General features: G+C 42.9%; 1 protein-coding gene across 3 annotated transcripts in view; it reads left to right on the top strand.

The window, feature by feature from the left end:
• CFAP251 (cilia and flagella associated protein 251) overlaps positions 1 to 19,574 on the top strand; it is a 72,168-nt gene that overhangs the window by 16,594 nt on the left and 36,000 nt on the right. For all 3 annotated transcript variants that reach the window (XM_069557795.1, XM_069557794.1, XM_069557796.1), the window contains 8 exons: positions 2,975 to 3,086; positions 3,315 to 3,395; positions 9,708 to 9,785; positions 11,137 to 11,187; positions 13,728 to 13,942; positions 16,601 to 16,795; positions 17,922 to 18,172; positions 18,717 to 18,868. In XM_069557795.1, the coding sequence (XP_069413896.1) occupies positions 2,975 to 3,086; positions 3,315 to 3,395; positions 9,708 to 9,785; positions 11,137 to 11,187; positions 13,728 to 13,942; positions 16,601 to 16,795; positions 17,922 to 18,172; positions 18,717 to 18,868 (1,135 nt within the window). The remainder of the gene's footprint in view (positions 1 to 2,974; positions 3,087 to 3,314; positions 3,396 to 9,707; positions 9,786 to 11,136; positions 11,188 to 13,727; positions 13,943 to 16,600; positions 16,796 to 17,921; positions 18,173 to 18,716; positions 18,869 to 19,574) is intronic.

Genomic DNA, 19,574 nt, shown 5'->3' with positions numbered 1-19,574 from the left:
AGTAATTCTCATAAATCTAACAAACTAGACATAAATATGGCAATAAGCTAGACATAAATGTGGCAAGTCTTAAGTTCTCTCAAGTGTTCTAATATTGTTTATAAACCTAATACAATTTGAATTTAAAATCACAAGTCTAAATCAACTACAGACTGTAAATTAGAATCACAAATTAATCTGTTTGTTAACATATCAGAGACTCTGATATGTTAAATTCTCTTAAACATGAGTCAGTCCTTTAAAAAATAAATCTCTTATCACAAATGTTAATAGTACAGGTCCAGCTGACTTCATCTTCTCTACATTTAATTCTATCTCCAGAGATGAGATACATTTCCCCACAATGGACATCAGTATGGCACTCCTAACGACTTTAGAACTCCCTTCTCAAGGGAATTTTGGGGGCTGCTTCTCAGTGGCATAAAATTTCTCAAGTGGCAGAGAACCAGACAGGCCCTCAGCCAGCACGTGGACTTGGTTCCAGCCAATTGGTACACCAATGTGGCATACTGAGACCTGTTTACATTAAGGTCTCCATTATGAAAAACCAACTACAGGAACTTCTCCAGTGTCCAGTGGGCTTCTCCCAAAGCCGGGGGCCTGCGTTCAGTTCCTGATCGGGAAACTATATCTAGCATGCTGAGATTTAAGAATTCATGTGCTGCCACAACGAATGTCAAAAATCCCACGTGCTGCAGATAAGACCTGGTGCAGCCAAATAAGTAAGTAATAAAAAAGAAAAACCATGGATCCACACAGCCCTTGTACCTGGATTAAGTCTTCCTACCACCTGCTCTTCCAGTGGAGGTCAGGGCCTCTCCCACATCACAACTCACTTCCATCATTTCTTCAACTGTTTCTTTGGTTACTTTGACTCTCTCGGATATTCATGTATTGTCTAATTGTGCATATGTAAAGGCTTTGTCTGCTTCATACCGTTCTAAAGTGTTGTCAATGACATAATACAAACGTAGAAATTAAAAAAAAAGAAAGTCCCCCTTCACCCAAGCCTATATCCAGAGTCACCATGTAGTTTGCAGTTCATTCCTCAGGATTTTTTCTTTACTTGTAAATATACACACACATGCACTCACTCACACACACACACACTCAGGATGATGCTACGTATACGCTTTGCAATTTGCTTTTTTCACAAAATTTTAGTCATTTTCTCAAATCTACCTCATTCTTTTTGAAGGTGACGTATGTTTTTCTTTATATGGTTTTACCATGCTATTTGTTAAATAAACCCCATATCAATGGATATCTGTGTTGTTTCCAAAGTTTTGCTGTGAAAGCCATGCCACAATGAATGTGAATTGGCATTTATCTCTGTTTACTTTGGCTATTATTTCTCTAGGGAAAAAAACAAGTTGTAGAAGTGAAACTGGTGGCCTTTAGAATCTGTGCATTGAAGACTTTGACACATGCAGCTGAGCTGCTGTGGAGAAAGCCTATGCTTGTTTATTCTCCCTGTTCTGGAGGAGGTTGTGGCTTTCCTGCGAGCTGGGATGGTGTCCGAGGCAGTTTGTTTCATCCTTCACTCCTGGCCCAGAACTGGCCCTTGATAACCAAGGAGAGACTTGGGCTCAGACAGAGAACAAATAGCACATTTACATGCTGCCCTGAGCTTTTTAAAAAAATGAATTTATTTTTAATTGAAGGATGATTGCTTTACAGTATTGTGTTGGTTTCTGCTGTATATCAATATATGCATCAGCCATAAGTATACACATGTCCCTTTCCTCTTGAACCTCCCTCCCTCCCACCTCCTACCCCGTCCCACCCCTCTAGGTTGTCACAGGGCCCTGGTTTGAGTTCCCTGAGTCATATGTCAAATTCCCACTAGCTATCTATTTTATGTATGGCCGTGTATATGTTTCCATGTTAGTCTCTCCATTCATCCCACCATCTCCTTCCCACCCTCCGTGTCAGCAAGTCTGTTCTCTGTGTCTGCGTCTCCATTGCTGCCCTGCAAATGGGTTCACCAGTACCATCTTTCTAGATTCCATGTATATGTGTTAATATATGATATTTGTTTTTCTTTTTCCTGACTTACTTCACTCTGTATAATAGGCTCTAGGTTCATTCACCTCATTAGAACTGACTTAAAAGCATTCATTTTTATGGCTGAGGAATGTTAAGGGCCAGATTAGAGTGTTTTTGTTTTTTTTTTAATTAAGGCAAAATTCATGTATGGCTCAGTCAGTATAAGAATCTGCCTGCAACGCAGGAGATGGGGGTTTGATCCCTAAGTTGAAAAGATCCCTTGGAGAAAGGCATGGCAAGCCACTCCAGTATTCTTGCTTGGAGAATCCCATGGGCAGAGGAGCCTGGCAGACTATAAGTCCATGGGGTTGCAAAGAGTCGGACACAACTTAGTGACTAAACCACTAGCACCAAAATTCATGTAGCATAAAAGTAACCACTTTATTTTTTATTTATTTTTTGCCGCACCATGCAGCATGTGAGATCTTAGTTCCCCAGTTAGGGATTGAACCTGGGCCCCCTGCAGTGGAAGCGCAGAGTTTTAATCCCGGGGCCCCCAGGGAAGTCTCAAGAGTAACCGCTCAAAGTGAACAATTCAGTGGCATTGCGTGTAATTACAGTGGGGGGCAGCCATCGCCTCTATCTGGTTCCCAAACATTTCCTTCTCCCCGAAAAGAAACCCTGAAACCATCAGCAGTCACAACCCACTCCCCTACCCTCCATCCACAGCCCCCTGGAACAAGCATACATCTGTGATCGGTTTCCATGAACTTGCCTATTCCAGAGATTTGATGTAAATGGAACCATACAACGCGTAGCCTTTGGTGTCTGGCTCCCTTCCCTCAGCACCACGTCTTCAAGGTTCACCCGTGTTGTCGCCTGGGTCAGCGCTTCACTCCTTTTTGTGACGGAGTGGCATTCCGTAGTGTGGATAGACCACAGCTGTCCTGTTCCTGAAGTGGGTGTCCCCCGTCGTGTTTTGCAGCATTCCTGTGCACACGATATTCGACAGCTGCCCAGAAAACAATGGCATTAGGGCCATGGCCATCACCCGCGACGCTAAGTATCTGGCAACCATCTCAGATGCCGAAATCCAGGTACGGGGCCCACTGGGACAGCCAGCCTGTCAAACGTTCCCCAGTGCGGCATCTCTGGTTATCTGGATGGACGGATGACCGGATTCCCATCAGGGGCTCCCTGCCTGAGGCCAAGCTCACTGTGCATTGCTCAGTTAGCGGAAGTCACTGGGTTACCACGAGAGGTGTAGGTGATTTCAGCAGCATTCGGGAACCTTCTCTCTCTCCTTTGTCTGCTTTCACTCACAGAAAGTTTGCATCTGGAAGTGGACGTTAGCAGCAGAAACGCCAGCGTGCACTCTTGACCTCCCCAAGGAGTATGGTTTTCAGGTGAGTTCAATTTGAACCTGTAAAGATCCACCTGAAGTTACCCTGAAGCCAGGTCAAAACTCCTTTTTGTTTTGCTGGAGCTTAGTTATGGTGCATTAGAGCTTTTTAAAAACTCCTATTTGTGTTCTTGGGCTTCCCCGGTGGCTCAGTGGAAAAGATTTTGCTTCCAGTGCAGGAGACACAGGAGATGCAGGTTCAATCCCTAGGTCAGGAAGACCCCCTGGAGGAGGGCATGGCAACCCACTCCAGTATTCTTGCCTAGAGAATCCCATGGACAGAGGAGCCTGACAGGCTACAGTCCATGGGGGTTGCAAAGGGCTGGACACTGACTCGAGCAACTTATGCACGCATCCATGTCCTTAGTTTATTTTTGGTGATAATAGCTATTATTTTGGAGAAGGCAATGGCACCCCACTCCAGTGCTCTTGCCTGGAAAATCCCGTGGACGGAGGAGCCTGGTAGGCTACAGTCCATGGGGTCGCTAAGAGTCAGATACGACTGAGCGACTTCACTTTCTCTTTTCACCTTCATGCATTGGAGAAGGAAATGGCAACCCATTCCAGTGTTCTTGCTTGGAGAATCCCAGGGACGGGGGAGCCTGGTGGGCTGCTGTCTATGGGGTCGCACAGAGTCGGACACGACTGAAGCGACTTAGCAGCACTAGCAGCAGCTATTATTTTAAATCTCTTCTTATGCGCAGGTTCTGCTAAGTTCTTTGCATGCAGTATCTCACATAATCTATGCAACATGCTAGAAAGAGGTTACTGTGGAATTAATATTACTGCTATTAATTATCAAATAATTGGTCTACAGTCACCCAGCTTTTCTTATTCTAGAAGCATGCTCTGAACTGCTCTTCATATAGGGCACTTATCAGTATTCTTGATTTGCATGAGGCGACTTGCCAAGGGCACCAAGAGCGATGACTCTGCTGCTCTGTATCATCTCAGTCAACCTCGTAGCCTTTGTTCACCTGCGCTTATTCCACTGTGTGCCAGGCACTGTGGTAAGGAAGTATGTTGCTTGTGTGAACTAGAACCCAAGCAGGGGGTCTGGGTGACTGGACTCAGCCAGGCACACATCATTATCAGTTTTATATCCATTTTCTCTCTTTTCCCCCTCCGCCAACATTCTTCCTGCTCCCAGAAAAAAGTAATTTCTTACTTAAGAAAAAAATTTATTTGGCCGTGCCAGGTCTTAGTTGCAGCAAGCAGGATCTAGTTTCCTGATGAGGGATTGAACCCAGACTTCCCTGGATTGTGAGCTGGAGTCTTAACCACTGGACCACCAGGGAAGTCCCAAATTTCCTTATTTCTTAGAATTACCAGTCATACTTGGATATTTAGGACGAGATACCAAAAATATTTTGGGGATTTTGATAGACATTGCACTGAATCTGTAGATTCCTTTGGGTAGTATTGTCATCTTAACAATATTGCCTTCCAACCCAGGAGCACAATATGTTTTTCTATTTATTTATATTATCTTGAAGTTCTTTCAACAGTGTTTTTTTTTTAATTTCACCAGGTTTTTAGTTGTATTTTATTTTTAATTGGATAATTAAAGTATTGTGATAGTTTCTGCCATACATCAACCTGAATCAGCTATAGATATGTATATGTATGGCCCTCACTCTTGAACCCCCCACTGCCTCCCCATCCAACCCCTCTAGGTTGTCACAGAGCACCAGCTTCAGGGTCCCTGAGTCATACAGCAAATGCCCACTGGCTAACTATTTTACATATGGTAGTATATGTGTTTCAATGGTACTTTCTCAAATCATCCCACCTTCTCACACTCCTACTGTGTCAAAAAGTCTGTCTCAGCAGTGTTTTGTAATTTTCAGTATACAGATCTTTCACTTCCTTGGCTAAATTTATTCCTGAGTATTTTTTATGCTTATGTTTTTATGCTTTTTATGTGGAATTGTTTTCTTAATTTTTTTCTCAGAATGTTCATCGCTAGTGTCTAGAAATGCAACTGACTTTTATAATGCAGCTTTGCTAAATACACATGGCTATTTCAATTTAAATTGGTTAAAGTAAAAGCACACATTCATTTCCTTGGTCTCACTAGCCACACTTCAACCAATCGTCATTCACGTGGAGCCGGTGGCTACCCCTGTTGACAACACACGTGATAGAACATCTCCATCCCCTCAGGAAGTACTGTGGACAGCACTGCACAGACTCCCGGCCCCCTCCCTGCAAACCCTGGGTGCGTCCCACCGTCAGCCTCCTCTGGATCCAGGCCCCAGAGGGCTGAATGTGGCTGATGAGAACCACCCAACTGAGCAGATTCATCTTACTTAAAATTCAGTCACGACTTTCAAGAGGGCTCTCGGCCTGGCCTGGCTGCTCTGGTAGGCTGTCGTTTTCATTTCTAGAGACAACAGTTTCATACCTGCGCCTCCCATCTCCCACTGCCCTGCCTCCCATACTCAGCTGATGACCCCTACCCCTCCTGTTTCACTGAGAAAAATGGAAGCCGTCAGATACAAACACCAGCCTGTTCTCCCTCCCCAACCTGCCGTGTGTGTGTGTGTGTGTGTGTGTGTGTGTGTGTGTGTATGCATGCTAAGTTGCTTCAGTCATGTCCGACTCTTTGCAACCCCATGGAATGTAGCCTGCCTGACTCCTCCGTCCATGGGATTCTCTAGGCAAGAATACTGGAGTGGGCTGCCATGCCCTCCTCCAGGGGATCTTCCTGACCCAGGGATCGAACCAGTGTCTCCTGCATTGTAGGTGGATCCTTTAGCCGCCGAGCCACCTGGGAAGCCCTGTAAATCTGCCACACACCTTCGACCTTCTCTCTTCCCCCTCTGACTGCAGTGAAGGGCCAGTGCACTAGTTCCTGGCTGCCTGAGGCCCTTCTGCAGCTCTCACCTCCCCCTCTACTACGCATAAACAGGCTTTAGGACCACTGATCCTGAGAGAATGCTCTGACCCCACATCTCCTTCCAACTATGCCCCCTGTTCCTCTTTATAGGGAAACGTCTCAGAAGCGCCATCCACACTTGCTTTCTCTACTTCCTCATCTCATTTCCTTTTTATTTATTTTTTTTTTGCATGAAATATTTGACCTCTTTGTGTTTTATTGCTAAATAAGGCATACATGCAAAACCTATACATTTTAGAGAAGAAAATAAAACATACCTGTGTGCTCATCACAGGATCATGGAATAGAACGTTACCTTAACCCTGGAGGCCCCCTGTGTTCCCCTTCCTGATCTCATCCTCAGTCTTGCTCCCTGAAGTTAACTATTATCCCAAATTTTGTATTATTCATGCCTGTGCTTTCCTTTATACTTTTCTCCAGTGACCTATGTATCTCTCAATACTATCTGTTTTCATTTTACCTGTTTTTGACCTTTCAGTATTTGTGATTAGGTCTTCCCTGGTGGCTCAGTGGTAAAGAATCCACCTGCCAGTGCAGGAGCTGCAGGAGCTATGGGTTCAATGCCTGGGGTCAGGAAGATCCCCTGGAGTAGGAAATGGCAACCCGGCCCGTATTCTTGCCTGGAGAATCCCATGGACAGAGGAGCCTGGCAGGCAGTCTATGGGGCTGCAAAAAGTCAGACATGACTGAAATGACCAAGCATGCATGTGTTTGGAATCAGAATAATTGTTTGATCTGCTCAGCGTTGTTTCTGAGAATCGCTCACGTCAATCCTTGAGCTGTAATCCCTATTCATCTTCCCTGCTGTTTTGTTTTTTGCTCTTTGAGTGTTGCAGGACTTATTTATCCATCCTCTGTGGATGGACATTTCCCTCTTCCCATCTGTCCTCCACCCACCCACCGCTCTAACAGAGCTGTGCTGCTCACAGTCACTGGTATCCCCAATCAAATGGACATTGTTTTTTTTTTTTAACAGCTTCCCAATGGGTCTCCCCATTTTTAGTTTTTAATTTTTATAGATTTTATTTTAAAATCTGACAAAAAGTTTTTTTGGCTATACTGGATCTTTGTTGCTGCGTACAGGCTTTCTCTAGTTGTGAGCAGGGACTCCTCTCTAGTTGTGGTGTGCGAGCTTCTCATTGAGGTGGCTTCTCTTATTGCAGAGCACGGACTCTAGGGCTTAGTTGCTCCTTAGCATGTGGAATCTTCCCGGACCAGGATTGAACCCATGACCCCTGCATTGACAGGTGGATTCTTAACTACTGGACCATCAGGGAAGTCCCACAACTGTCAATCTTACTGCTAAATTTTTTTGAAAGTTATGTGTCTTTTCCCCCACCTCTGGCTGCTTTTAAGATGGATGTTTTTTGATGGATGGTGTATCTGTGTGTGTATGGACATGTTTTTTTTTTTTAAAAAAAACTTTATCCTTTGGGTTTTTTGAACTTGAGATGCCATGTTTCCCCAGTTTTGGAAAACTCTGGCCATTGTCTCTTCAAACATTACTTCTGCCACGTTCTTTCTTTCCTCTCCTTCTGGGACTCCAGCTATATGTAAGTTAGACCTTTTCAGCTTGTCCCATAGGTCTTTTATTCTCTTTTCTGTTCTTCTGTGTCTTTATGCTTCATTCTGGATCTTTTCTCCATAATTTATCTTCCTTTTTTACTGTTAATTGGGCTTCCCTGGTAGCTCCTTTTCGACTAATGAATTATTTATTTGGCTATATTTAATTTTCTGTTAAACCATATTTTGAGTTTTTAAAGCTATTTTTTTCCAGATCTAGAAGTTCCATTTGATTCTTTTTAAAAATAGAGTTATCTGGTAGCTAATCATCAGGGAAATGCCAATCAAAACCATGATGAGCTATCTCCTCAGACATATCAGAATGGCTATCATCAAAAAGGCCACATATAGCAAATACTGGTGAGGGTGTGGAGCAAAGGGAACCCTTGTACACTTGGGAATGTAAATTGGTGCAGCCACTGGAAAACATAGAGGTTTTTCAAAAAACTAATAATAGAACTTCCATATGACCCAGAAATTCCACTCCTGGGCATATATCTGAAAAAAATTACTGATTCACAAAGATACACGCACCCCAATGTTCAAAGTAGCATTATTTACAATTACCAAGATGTGGAAGCCACCTAAGTGTCCATCCACAGATGAATGGGTAAAGAAGATGTGGTCCATACATTCAGTGGAACACTCAGCCATAAAAATTACCTGGTGTTCTCTTTCTGTAGATCACTCATCTCCCTCCTTTTCAGTAATATGACTCTTTCACATGCCTGGTTATTTTTCATTGAATGCCTGATGTTGTACTTTAAAAAGAATAGGAATAATTTGAGGCTCAGAATGATAATAACTTCCTCCAAGGAAGACTTAGTTTTGCTTCTTTTGGGCCTTTGGCAAAGCAATCACCTCCATCTAATCAGAGACTGAGGTGACTTGAAGCTGATTTTCAGCCTTTGTGAAGCCTTGTCCATGTACTTCCTTTCACCAGGTCTTCACCCCACCCAGACCTTTGTCCTGTTCTGAAATTGACTCTCAGACATTAGCCATGGTAGCTTACATTCCTGAAGTGATGCAGCAAGCAAGGGGCAAGGAGTCGGTGATGGGGTGGAAGGGGCAGGAACGGAACCTAAAAAGCATTTCTTGAACCTGTCTCTCAAAGCTGCCTCCTGCGCACCCCTTCCTGTCAGATCGCAGCCACCCGCCTCCTGCACACGCACCATTTCAAGACTTGCACTTAAGTGTCCCCAGGGATTCCTCACTTGTTGTAGTTGTTCTGCGTTTTAGGTTTCCTTCACTTCTATAGTATCCACAGGGTTGGTTTTTGGGAAGAGAGCCAGGCAACCCATGCTATTCACCATCTTGGCAGGAATCAGAAAACCTTTCCAATATTTTGCATTCATTCCAAGTTCCCTTGTGGCCCCATTAAATTTAGAAATCAGTACGCCGCAGCTTTTGTCCAAAAGGACACAGAATAAAGGTTATTGGTGAATACTGGTTTACTTTTGCTTGTTCCGATTTATAGATGATGAATTACGGTAAATAAGACTAAATAAGAAAGGAAACTCAAGTTCATTAATTTTCACACTCAGTATTTCAGTTATATCCTATTGCTTATAAAATGCCATGTGTTTTCTGTTTTATATTCCTACTCAGTTATTTATTTTAATAAAAAATATTATTTAATTTAATTTTATTTTTTGACCACACCACCTGGCTTGTGGGATCTTAGTTCCTCCACCAGGGATTGAACCCATGCCCCCTACAGTGGAAGTATGGAGACCTAACCATTGGATCACCAGGGAAGTCCCCAAAATATTATTTATCTTAACATTCAGCTTAACCAGAGAGAAACAGAAAATTTTTTATAGTAATATATTTTAATATTTTATATTTCAGAACTACCTAATTTTTAATCCAACAAATAATAAAGAATTGGTGAGCAATAGTAAAACACAAGCAATATATTATACATGGGTAAGTAGAACTGTTTTCATTTGTTTTAAATATATGGACAAGTATCTGTTTATTCTTTGAGTACAGATGTTTTGGCAATATAACAATATAGTATCTACTTAAAAAGCAATAAACATATTAAAGTGTTTTGATTTAATTATAGCATTTATTTTAGTCCCACTGGAAATTAGCATATTAAGTCAGAAGCACATACTTTAAATTCTATTTAATTTTTTAAATTAACGAAATGAATATATTTTGAATGTATTTAAGGCCTAAGATATAGGAGTTTTCAAATCTTGGACTCTTTTCCCTTTTTTTTAATTAATTATTTTAATTGGAGGCTAATTACTTTACAATATTGTAGTGGTTTTTGCCACATATTGACATGAATCAGCCATGGGTGTACATGTGTCCCCCATCCTAAACCCCCGATTAGCAGACTGGTGATAATGTATACTGACACAGGGCAAAATCATGATATAAAAAAGACATCAAAATGTAAACATAAAATTACCATATGACCCACCAGTTTCCAGGTATATACCCAAAAGAATTGAAAACAGGCATTCAAACAGATTCTTATATACAGATGTTGACAGCAACAGCATTATACACAATACCCAAAAGGTAGGAGCAAATGTCCATCAACTAATGAATGGATAAATCCAGTGTGGTCTATCCATATGTGGAATATAACCTAGTCTTTAAAAGGAATGAAGTGCCAACACCTACTGCAACTTGGGAACATTATGGTGAATGATAGAAGCCAGACACAAAAAGCCAGATACTATATGATCCCATTCATAGGAAACTTTCAGAATACCTGAATCCATAGAGACAGAAAGAATGGTGGTTGTCAGGGAATGAAGGAGTAGGGGATGGGGGTGATTGCTTGATGATAGGGGGGTTCCTTTAGGGGTGATGGAAGTGTCCTGGAACCAAAGAGAGTAACAGTTGCACAGCATTGGTTATGTACTAAATGCCACTCAGTTGTACACTTTAAAATGGTTAATGGTTAATTTTATGTTATGTGAATTTTCCCTCAATAAAAAATGCAAAACAATTTAGTTGCTGATTTACAGTGATAACTCATTACTTCAGGTGTTAATGATAGCTTAAAACCTTATAAATGCAGAAGTCAGATCTGCATTAACAACCACTTAAAATCACAGTCATTTGTGGCATTATTTATTTATTTTCTTTCAGCATGTTTTTAGATGTTTCTGGAGACAGCACGTTCTCCTACCTGTAGAAATTGCAAAGCTCTGACCCTGTTTCGATGCATTTGTTTTGATTTTGCTGTTATGTTGCTTTTCTTTTGGAAATGTCTTTTTTTAAAGTAGTGATTATTTTTTTCTGTGCTTATCAGTATCCAGAGGGAGGCATACTTGCTCACAGTGCCCCAGTTTTAACAGAAAAAGTGAGTATGCCTGTTGTGCTTTTATATGCCTGACTTTGTAGGAAATGAGTATGTGTGTGTCAGCCTAGTATCTTTGGGGTGCTCTGTGTGTGTCTTGATATTGGGAAATAACTTGAAATTTTTACTTAGGTCCTTCACCATACTGAATGGTCGGCTTAAAATAATGGAAGGATTTTTCAAAATAATATAGAATACAAATAAATGGCAAAGAGATACATGTATATATATATATGGGTTAGTCCCTTAGCTGTTCACCTGAAATGGCCACAATATTGCTAATTGACTATACCCCAATACAAAATTAAAAGTTTGAAAAAATTATAAATTTATCTTGCAATATTGAAAATAAATGGCAAAGGAATTTTACTACCACAAGCAAATACCTAAGAAAGAGGTGGCTTTTATAATGTATGTGTGCCTGTGACAAAGGATGAAAGTTAATTTGGGGTGATGTAAGTGAAGTCACTGGACATGAGTGGATCCCTTAAGCTGCTTAGTTTTCAGAACAATTAAAAAATGATATGGAGGGACTTACCTGGTGGTCCAGTGGTTAAGAATCCACCTTCCAATGCAGGGGACGTGGGTTTGTTCCCTGGTCATGGAATTAAGATCCCACATGCCTTGGAGCAACCAAGCCCCACACCACAACTGAAGTGAGCCCATGTGCCATAACTGGAGAAGCCCCCGAGCCGCAACATAAGATCCTGCGTGCCACAGCTAAGACCCAGCGCAGCCAAACTAAATTTTAAAAACTGATGTTGGGTGTTTAGCTGTTTAAGGTCCAGTAGGAACGTGGCGAGCCAGGTGTTAACAGAAACATTTTATCCTGCCGGCTTTCCTTGAGCGATTGCACCAGGGGTGGACCTTGAGTCCCATCTCCTGCATCCGTTTCTGTTTCTGATACTCATGTAACCTGTTCTCAGGGTGCACCTTATGATGGCTTTTCTGTTTCCTTTCTTTTTTTTTTTTGATTCAGTCTATAAAACTTTACTTTTCAAGCAAGCATGCAGGAAGGAAAAATAAAGAGAGAGAGACAGTGGACACAAGGCAAGAAGATGATTCTGTCTGCAAACTCAGCTTTTTATACCTTGAAGTATCAAAAGCTAAATACAGTCGATTCTCATTATTTGCCATAGTTACGTTCTGTACGGTCTCTGCAGACCTGAGTTAGTGGATGCTGAATCGTTGCTCCTAGGAGAGTTGTAAGAACAGGTTCCTGCCAGCTTAGGGTCACCATACTTTCATTGGCTGATAGATCCATGACCTTGTTTTATGTATGTTTCTGTTTAAAGACAGAATATTTAATTTATAATGTTAGTTCCTTAACGTTAGACTCAAGGTTGACAGCACCAGGTAGAACTCATGCCGAATGAGGCTTATCTAATGCAGGTGAATTCTCTGGAAGGCATGTCACAGCCTTCTCGTACTCCAAGAGCACCATATGGTATTTTAATACCATGTTCAGGAGCCAATTTAAATACCAAAATCACCAATAAAAAGTACCCCCCCCCAAAAAAAGAGCAAACATCATGGCAGTAAAGACCAGGTTAAGGACACTTGCTTCCTGAGAGCTGAAACCAGACAGAGAATTGCCTTGCTTGACCTCAGCTGGGAATGTCAAGTGTTTTGCCACTTGGCACACGCACACATCTGCAAATGATTGTGAGGTGCCACGAGGATTGCTTTGGAGGTTACACATACGTTTCAGCACACAGGTAAATTCATGAAAATGGAATCCACAAAGAATGAGAATCGGCTGCAGTTTGAAATGATAAAAACGCCTCGTGTTGAACAGGGCTGCTTTTAGACAAGAATGTGCTGTTCGAGCTTGACCAGTTGTACTTCTACTGACCTCAAAGAGGTCCACCCTAGAATTTTCTCTGCCTAAGTAGAGAGCCAGACAGCAGACTTGCTGTATCATATGACAGATCACTGACATCCTTCGTGTGTTCATTCAGTAAACATTCGCCAAGGGTTCACTCGCTGCTCTGCGTTCTTTCTATACTTCATCTCTAGAACACTGTCAGAGAAAGATGGCCTGGTGCCGTATCCTACGTAGCATACATTTAGTAAGGGATCTTAGGGGCATTTCTATGCAAAGCACTTACTTTCCACTGATGGGAAGATGATTTATGATCAGAAGAAGACTGGGAGAATTGTTTTATGATTTTTTACAGCTGGAGCATGCTTTTGTTCATGACGGACATTAGTTTCCTTATCAGTTTCTGAAAACTCTGAAAGAGAAGTTGTGCAGGTATAAACAATGATTAACCACTCTTTCTTCTGCTTTAAGCAAACCATTTAATTAAGCCTGTATGTAGCCCTTCACTTGCTCTTAGCAAACCCTCAGAGGTTCAGAACTGCCTGGATCATGACAATCCTCAGGGAAGTGTTTTTTAAGTGTTTTTTTAACTTTGTTTTTTTTCCTACTATATTTAGGTGAAACATTATAAAACGTTGTGCTGATAAATGTTTTGTTTTATATTTACCATCAACGGTAACTTGTACATATAACGTGTAACCTGTCTTTTGAAATACAGACATTCAACAAGCTCGTGGGAAAATTTAGCCAGTCTGTCTTTCATTTGAATTTAACCCAAATACTGTCCGCGACGATGGAAGGGAAGCTGGTTGTCTGGGACATTTACCGCCCACCACCATCTGCCTCCTCCTCCATGGGCTTTCCCCATATCAAACCTTGCAAACTGGTTCATTTGCAGAAGGAGGGTATCACTGTACTCACTACAGTTGACAGGTAATTAGTGAATGAAAAAGTAGCTGTAGATGATTATAAACTTATCTAAAAACCCTTTTGGAGGTAGATACATATTTTGTATATGCAAAGATTGTTCCTGGGGAGAACTAATTTAACTGGGAGCACTGGCTGCCTCTGAGGAAAAGAACTGAGAACCAAGATTAAGGACAGGGGTGGATTTACTTCTTTTTATAGTCTCATTTGTACTAATTGGGTTGCTTTTATTTTTTTAAAAATTGCATGGGCATGCATTACTTTTAAACCCAACCCTTTTGGATTGGTGAAACAAAAAGTAACTGATTTTTTTTCTTCTACCCTAGTTAGACTTATTTTGCACCCTAAATTTTACATTCTTTCAGTGGAAGAAAATGGCATAAAGAGCTTTTTTTTTTTTCTGATGACAAAATAACATTTGCCAATCATGAAAAGATAAAATACAACAAAACTTTATAGAGTTCCTTAACTCCTTGATTTTGAGGGGCTGTGGGCATCCACAACTGACCTCAGCCTTATGCCTTAGCCTCAGACATAAAGGGGTTCACATGCCAAATACATTATTTCCTTGCTAAGTGATCTGAGACAAGGGACTTAAATGTGCCAAACCTCCATTCTTCCATCTGCAAAGTGGGCATCATAACACTGTCCCTCTCTGAGTGATTGTGTGAGGATGGTTTGCTGGATCTTAGTTTCCTGACCAGGGACTGAACCCATGTCTCCTGCAATGGAAGCACTGAGTCCTAACCACTGGGCTACAAGGGAACATCCCAAGGATTGTAAAACTCTTAGCACACTCTCTGGCACAGGGGAGCTCTAGGTACAACAGCCCTTGTCGGGGTGCTAGGGAAGTTCCCCAAAGTGCTGGAGACAGTTGCCTCATGACGAGGACCCTGCCCACGTGGTGGGAGTCACTGTGCCCTCTGCTCTCCAAAGGCCTGTTGCTCCCCTTCCCCTTTCTTTAATACGGGGTCTATATTAAAGGTCTTCCCTTTTCTTTAATAACAGTGAGGCCCTGGAGTGGCTTGCAAAGAGAAATACAAATCGTCATCTTCACCCAGTTGGTGGGAAAAGATAGCAGTAGAATCACACTTGATGAAGCAGTCAACTTTAATCATTGAGGAATAGGACCCAGGGAAGACCACGCCTGGGTTCCCCTCTCTCCATGTTAAGTAAAACACAGCCAGGGGATTTCCCCTGCAGTCCAGTGGTTAAGACTCTGCACTTCCAAGGGAGAGAACGAGGGTTCGGTCCCTGGTTAGGGAAGTAAGATCCTGCATGCTGAGTGGTGCGGCCAAAACAACAACAAAACAAACAAACAAAAAAACCCAGCCAGGACCAGGGAGCCCTTGCAGGAAAAAGTCTTAAGAAACACAGGAGGGAAAAAAAAAAAAAATGGCCTTGTTTTGCTGTTTCTGTCCAGCAGAGGGCAGTGAACGCCGTTCTAGCCAATTACTCTGCCCACTTGCCTTGCTTATTAATCAGAAACCACATTTAATCGCTTTTCATATATATATATATATATATATATATATGAGAAAATTCATCCCCCACCTCCCCCCCGTGATTAGAATTATGTCAGAGGCTTAAAAAAAAAACAAGCTCATTGGGATGGCTCTGAGGAAATAAAAACCATTCTGTCACACAGCACTGCCTTTGGCTCTGATGACTGGACAGGGTTTTACGATCCCTCTCACAGCACTTGTCTCCCTGCGTCCCATTGCCAGCCTGTGTGACTTCAGAGGGACGGTAGCCAGACTCTGTTGTCATCTGTAGTCTGTGGTGGAGAATGGAAATCACTGCCCACTGCCGTTGCACAGGACTGACCTTAGAGGGCAGGGCAGAGGAAAGCAGAGAGCATGGACTTTGTGTCCCATACACTTGGACCCCTGCACAGTCTGCCTAGCCATGTGGCCCTGATAGGGTTGCCAGGTTTAAGTGTATGCTGGGACTTCCCTGGTGGTCCAGTGGCTAAGACTCTGATCTTCCAATGCTGGGGGGTCTGGGTTCAATCCCTGGTCAGGAAACTAGATCCCACATTGCACAGTGAAGGATTTGAATGTGGAACTCAAGATCCCTCATGCTGCAACTAAGACCTGATGCAGAAAATAAATTTTATATATATATATATATATATATATATATATATATATATATGTCCCAAATACTGCATAAGGCAATTGCATTTGGGAGCATACACTATTAGGGACATACTTACCCTAGAAATTTACTCATGGTTCATCTGAAATTGAAATTTAACTGAGTATCCTGCATTTTTACTTGTTAAATCTGGCAATCCCAGACCTTAAACCTTAGTTTCCCAAACATGAACTGGGAATGACAGGAAAATCAGCCACGTGGGGCCATATTCAGTGAAAGTTTTTACAATGCCCAGAGTCCAGAGGCTGGCATATGTGTTCAATAGATGATACTCAGTATCATTATTTAACCTACAATGCAGGAGACCTGGCTTCGATCCCTGGGTCGGGAAGATCCCCTGGAGAAGGAAATGGCAACCCACTCCAGTACTCTTGCCTGGGAAATCCCATGGACAGAGGAGCCTGGCAGGCTACAGTCCATGGGGTCACAAAGAGTTGGACACATCTTAGCGACTAAACCACCACCACCACTATTTAACAAACTGACTTTATCCTCTGTTTTCAGCTATATTGTCACAGGTGACATTCGGGGCAACATCAAGTTCTATGATCACACCCTCTCCATTGTGAACTGGTACAGCCACTTCAAACTCAGCTGCATAAGATCCCTGTCCTTTTCAAAGACCCCCGCAGCCCCTCCGGCCGAAAATACAAACTATCCTCCAGACTGCACTCTAAAAAGTGACCATTTTGTTGTTAGGTGAGTTGTTAACTGTTGTTGTTGTTCAGTCATTAAGTGTCCGACTCTTTGCGACCCCATGGACCACAGGCAGCATGCCAGGCTTCCCTGTCCTTCACTATCTTTCGGAGTTTGCTCAAACCCATGTCCAATGAGTCGGTGATGCCATCCAACCATCTCATCCTGTGTCGTCCCCTTCTCCTCCTGTTCTCAGTCTTTGCCAAGCATCAGGGTCTTTTCCAGTGAGTCGGTTCTTCACATCAGGTGGCCGACATATTGGAGCTTCAGCTTCAGTATCAGTTTTTCCAGTGAATATTCAGAGTTATTTCCTTTAGGATGGACTGGTTTGATCTCCTTGGGACTCTCAAGAGTCTTCTCCAGCACACAGTTCCAAAGCATCGTTTCTTCAGTGCTCAGCTGAAGTTGTTCATGAACCCCATCATTGGAACGGTCAAAAAGCTGTGTCTTCTTTTAGTTTGTGTACCGTGGTATCCTCTTCCTGTTCCTGGGACGTGAAATACAGGGAACCTGGCCTTTTTAGTTAGGCCTTTCCCTGGGTCAGAGATGGATCTCCTTGGATGATTACGATCACTATTTAATCTTTTTTTTTTTTAAGTGAAACATCATTCTCCTATTAAGAATGTTTAGTGATAGGAAGCTGGAAATGGCTGTGATCTCAGTTACCTCTGGAGTCCTTCATTGTAGGTTGGTCTCCTTTCTCTGAGCTGAGTTTGTCCTAGCTCTGTGGTTAAAGGGATTTGATAGTGAATAGCCATAACATTTCAAGACAGAATTATCTGTGAGCCTGCTTAATTACCCTTGCCGTATTTGCAGGCACATCTGTATGTGTGCACCCAGCACCATATTTGCATACACAAATGAATATTTGCATGTGCAGATTAGCTAATTGTACAACTGACTGTCCATCTGCATACTTAATGACTCAATTTACATGTAGAAATGTGGGCTTTTTCACTTGCAAATAGAGGCTGTTGGGGTTTGGTGGCGTATTTTTGGAGATGCTGGGTTAATAATGTCACTAAATTACAGACGACAGAGGCGTTTCGTGTGCAATTAGAACCAGAATTGCTGGCGTGCCCTGTTCCCTGCAAGTGCTGATACGGGTTGGTCTCTCCTTGGCAAACAGGAATTTTATCATCGGAACATCAGATGCATCAGTGTACCACTTGACAGTAGATGGGACTAAACTTGAGAAGTTATTTGTCGAGCCCAGGGATGCCATTTGTGCCATCTCCTGCCACCCATACCAGCCCCTCATCGCCATCGGAAGTTTCTGCGGGATAATCAAAGTGTGGGATTATGAACAGAAAAAATACCTCTTCAGCAGGGTCTTTGAGAAGGGGCTTGGAGTTCAGAGTCTGACCTACAACCCTGAAGGTATTTTCATCTTATCCACCTATCTTGGGTTCTAAACCAAAAACAGACCCAAATGGCTCTGCCTTCAGCTGTAGCAGCTCCAGGAAGGTGACCTTGACCCACTCCCTGCACCAGGCCAGATGGGATGCCTGGTCCCCCTGGATGCTGCAGAACTCTGCACCGCCTGCTCTCATCCCATGGTGCCATGTTTTCCAGTTTGCTTCTTCCTCTCAGGACCTTGTCTATCCTGTTCGTTGCTGTCTCCTTGGCACCTAGGACAAGGCTTGGCACAGAGTTGATATTTCTTGAGTCAATGTAGTCCTTTTCTTTCTTTCTTTCTTTTTTAATGTAATTTATTTATTTAGCTGTGCGGTTCTTAGTTTCAGCATGCCGAATCTTTAGTTGCGGCATGTGAACTCTTAGCTGCAGCACATGTATCTAGTTCCCTAACCAGAGACTGAACCCAGGCCCCCTGCACTGGGAACTCAGAGTCTTAGCCCCAGGCCACCAGGAAAGTACCAGTGAAAGCGTTTTTCAACCCTTGTTCTCCAACTTGTGATTTCAGGAGCTCTGCTTGGAGCTGGCTTCACAGAGGGGACTGTTTACATTTTTGATGCAATGTCCTTAGAAAGTGCAATCTCAGAGCCTTTCAGATATTCCAGAAGCAGCGTGACTCACATCAGCTTCTCCCATGACTCCCAGTACATGGCGACGGCTGTGAGTATCATCAGTGAGTGCGGTCCAGTGACTTCGCAACCTCCTTTAAAGCCGCAAGAGGGAGGAGTTGGGACATGCAGGGGGGAAGGGGGGGAGCAGGGGCTTCAGGGTACGGGTTTCTTTGGGAGGCAGGCGATGAAAATGCTCTAAAACCGTGATGATGGACGCACAACTCTGTGAATATACTAAAGTCCATTGAATTGCACATCTCTGGCGGGTGAATTGTGTGTGGTGTGAATTATATCTCAATAAAGCTGTTATAAAAAGAGAAAGGGATGGGGGAAGTGGGGCAGTGGGTGGGTGGGGCCTCCGAACTCCCCGAACTCCCCGACTCTGGACTCTGCCACTCTGGCAGCTCACGTTGGTTTGTGAGTTTTTTGGAATCCTCTCTCTGCATCCTGGCTTTCATCTTTCCCTTTGATTTCTGATGAGATGACCTTCTCATTTATCTCAAGGCAAAGTCTTCTGCAGAGCATTTTGGATTCTGTCCCTTCCCTCTGTGAATAGGGCTCTTAATCCCAGTAAAGATTTTTTCGGGACCCTGACCTCTCCCTTCCCCCGGCTTCTCCTGGGAGAGGGGGTGGGGATGCGGGGAAGTAGCTGCTGACACCCTTGACTCCAACTCGCTTCCCATCAGCACTGCAACTCAGGTGTCCCGTGTCCCTTCAGGCTGTTCCCGCCTGCTCTCCGTTTAGCTCTCAGCCAT

This window comes from Ovis canadensis, chromosome 17 (assembly GCF_042477335.2).
Source record: "Ovis canadensis isolate MfBH-ARS-UI-01 breed Bighorn chromosome 17, ARS-UI_OviCan_v2, whole genome shotgun sequence".
Lineage (NCBI taxonomy): Eukaryota > Metazoa > Chordata > Mammalia > Artiodactyla > Bovidae > Ovis > Ovis canadensis.
The sequence above is the reverse complement of the archived record's forward strand: the minus strand, read 5'-3'. Positions and strand labels throughout refer to the sequence as shown.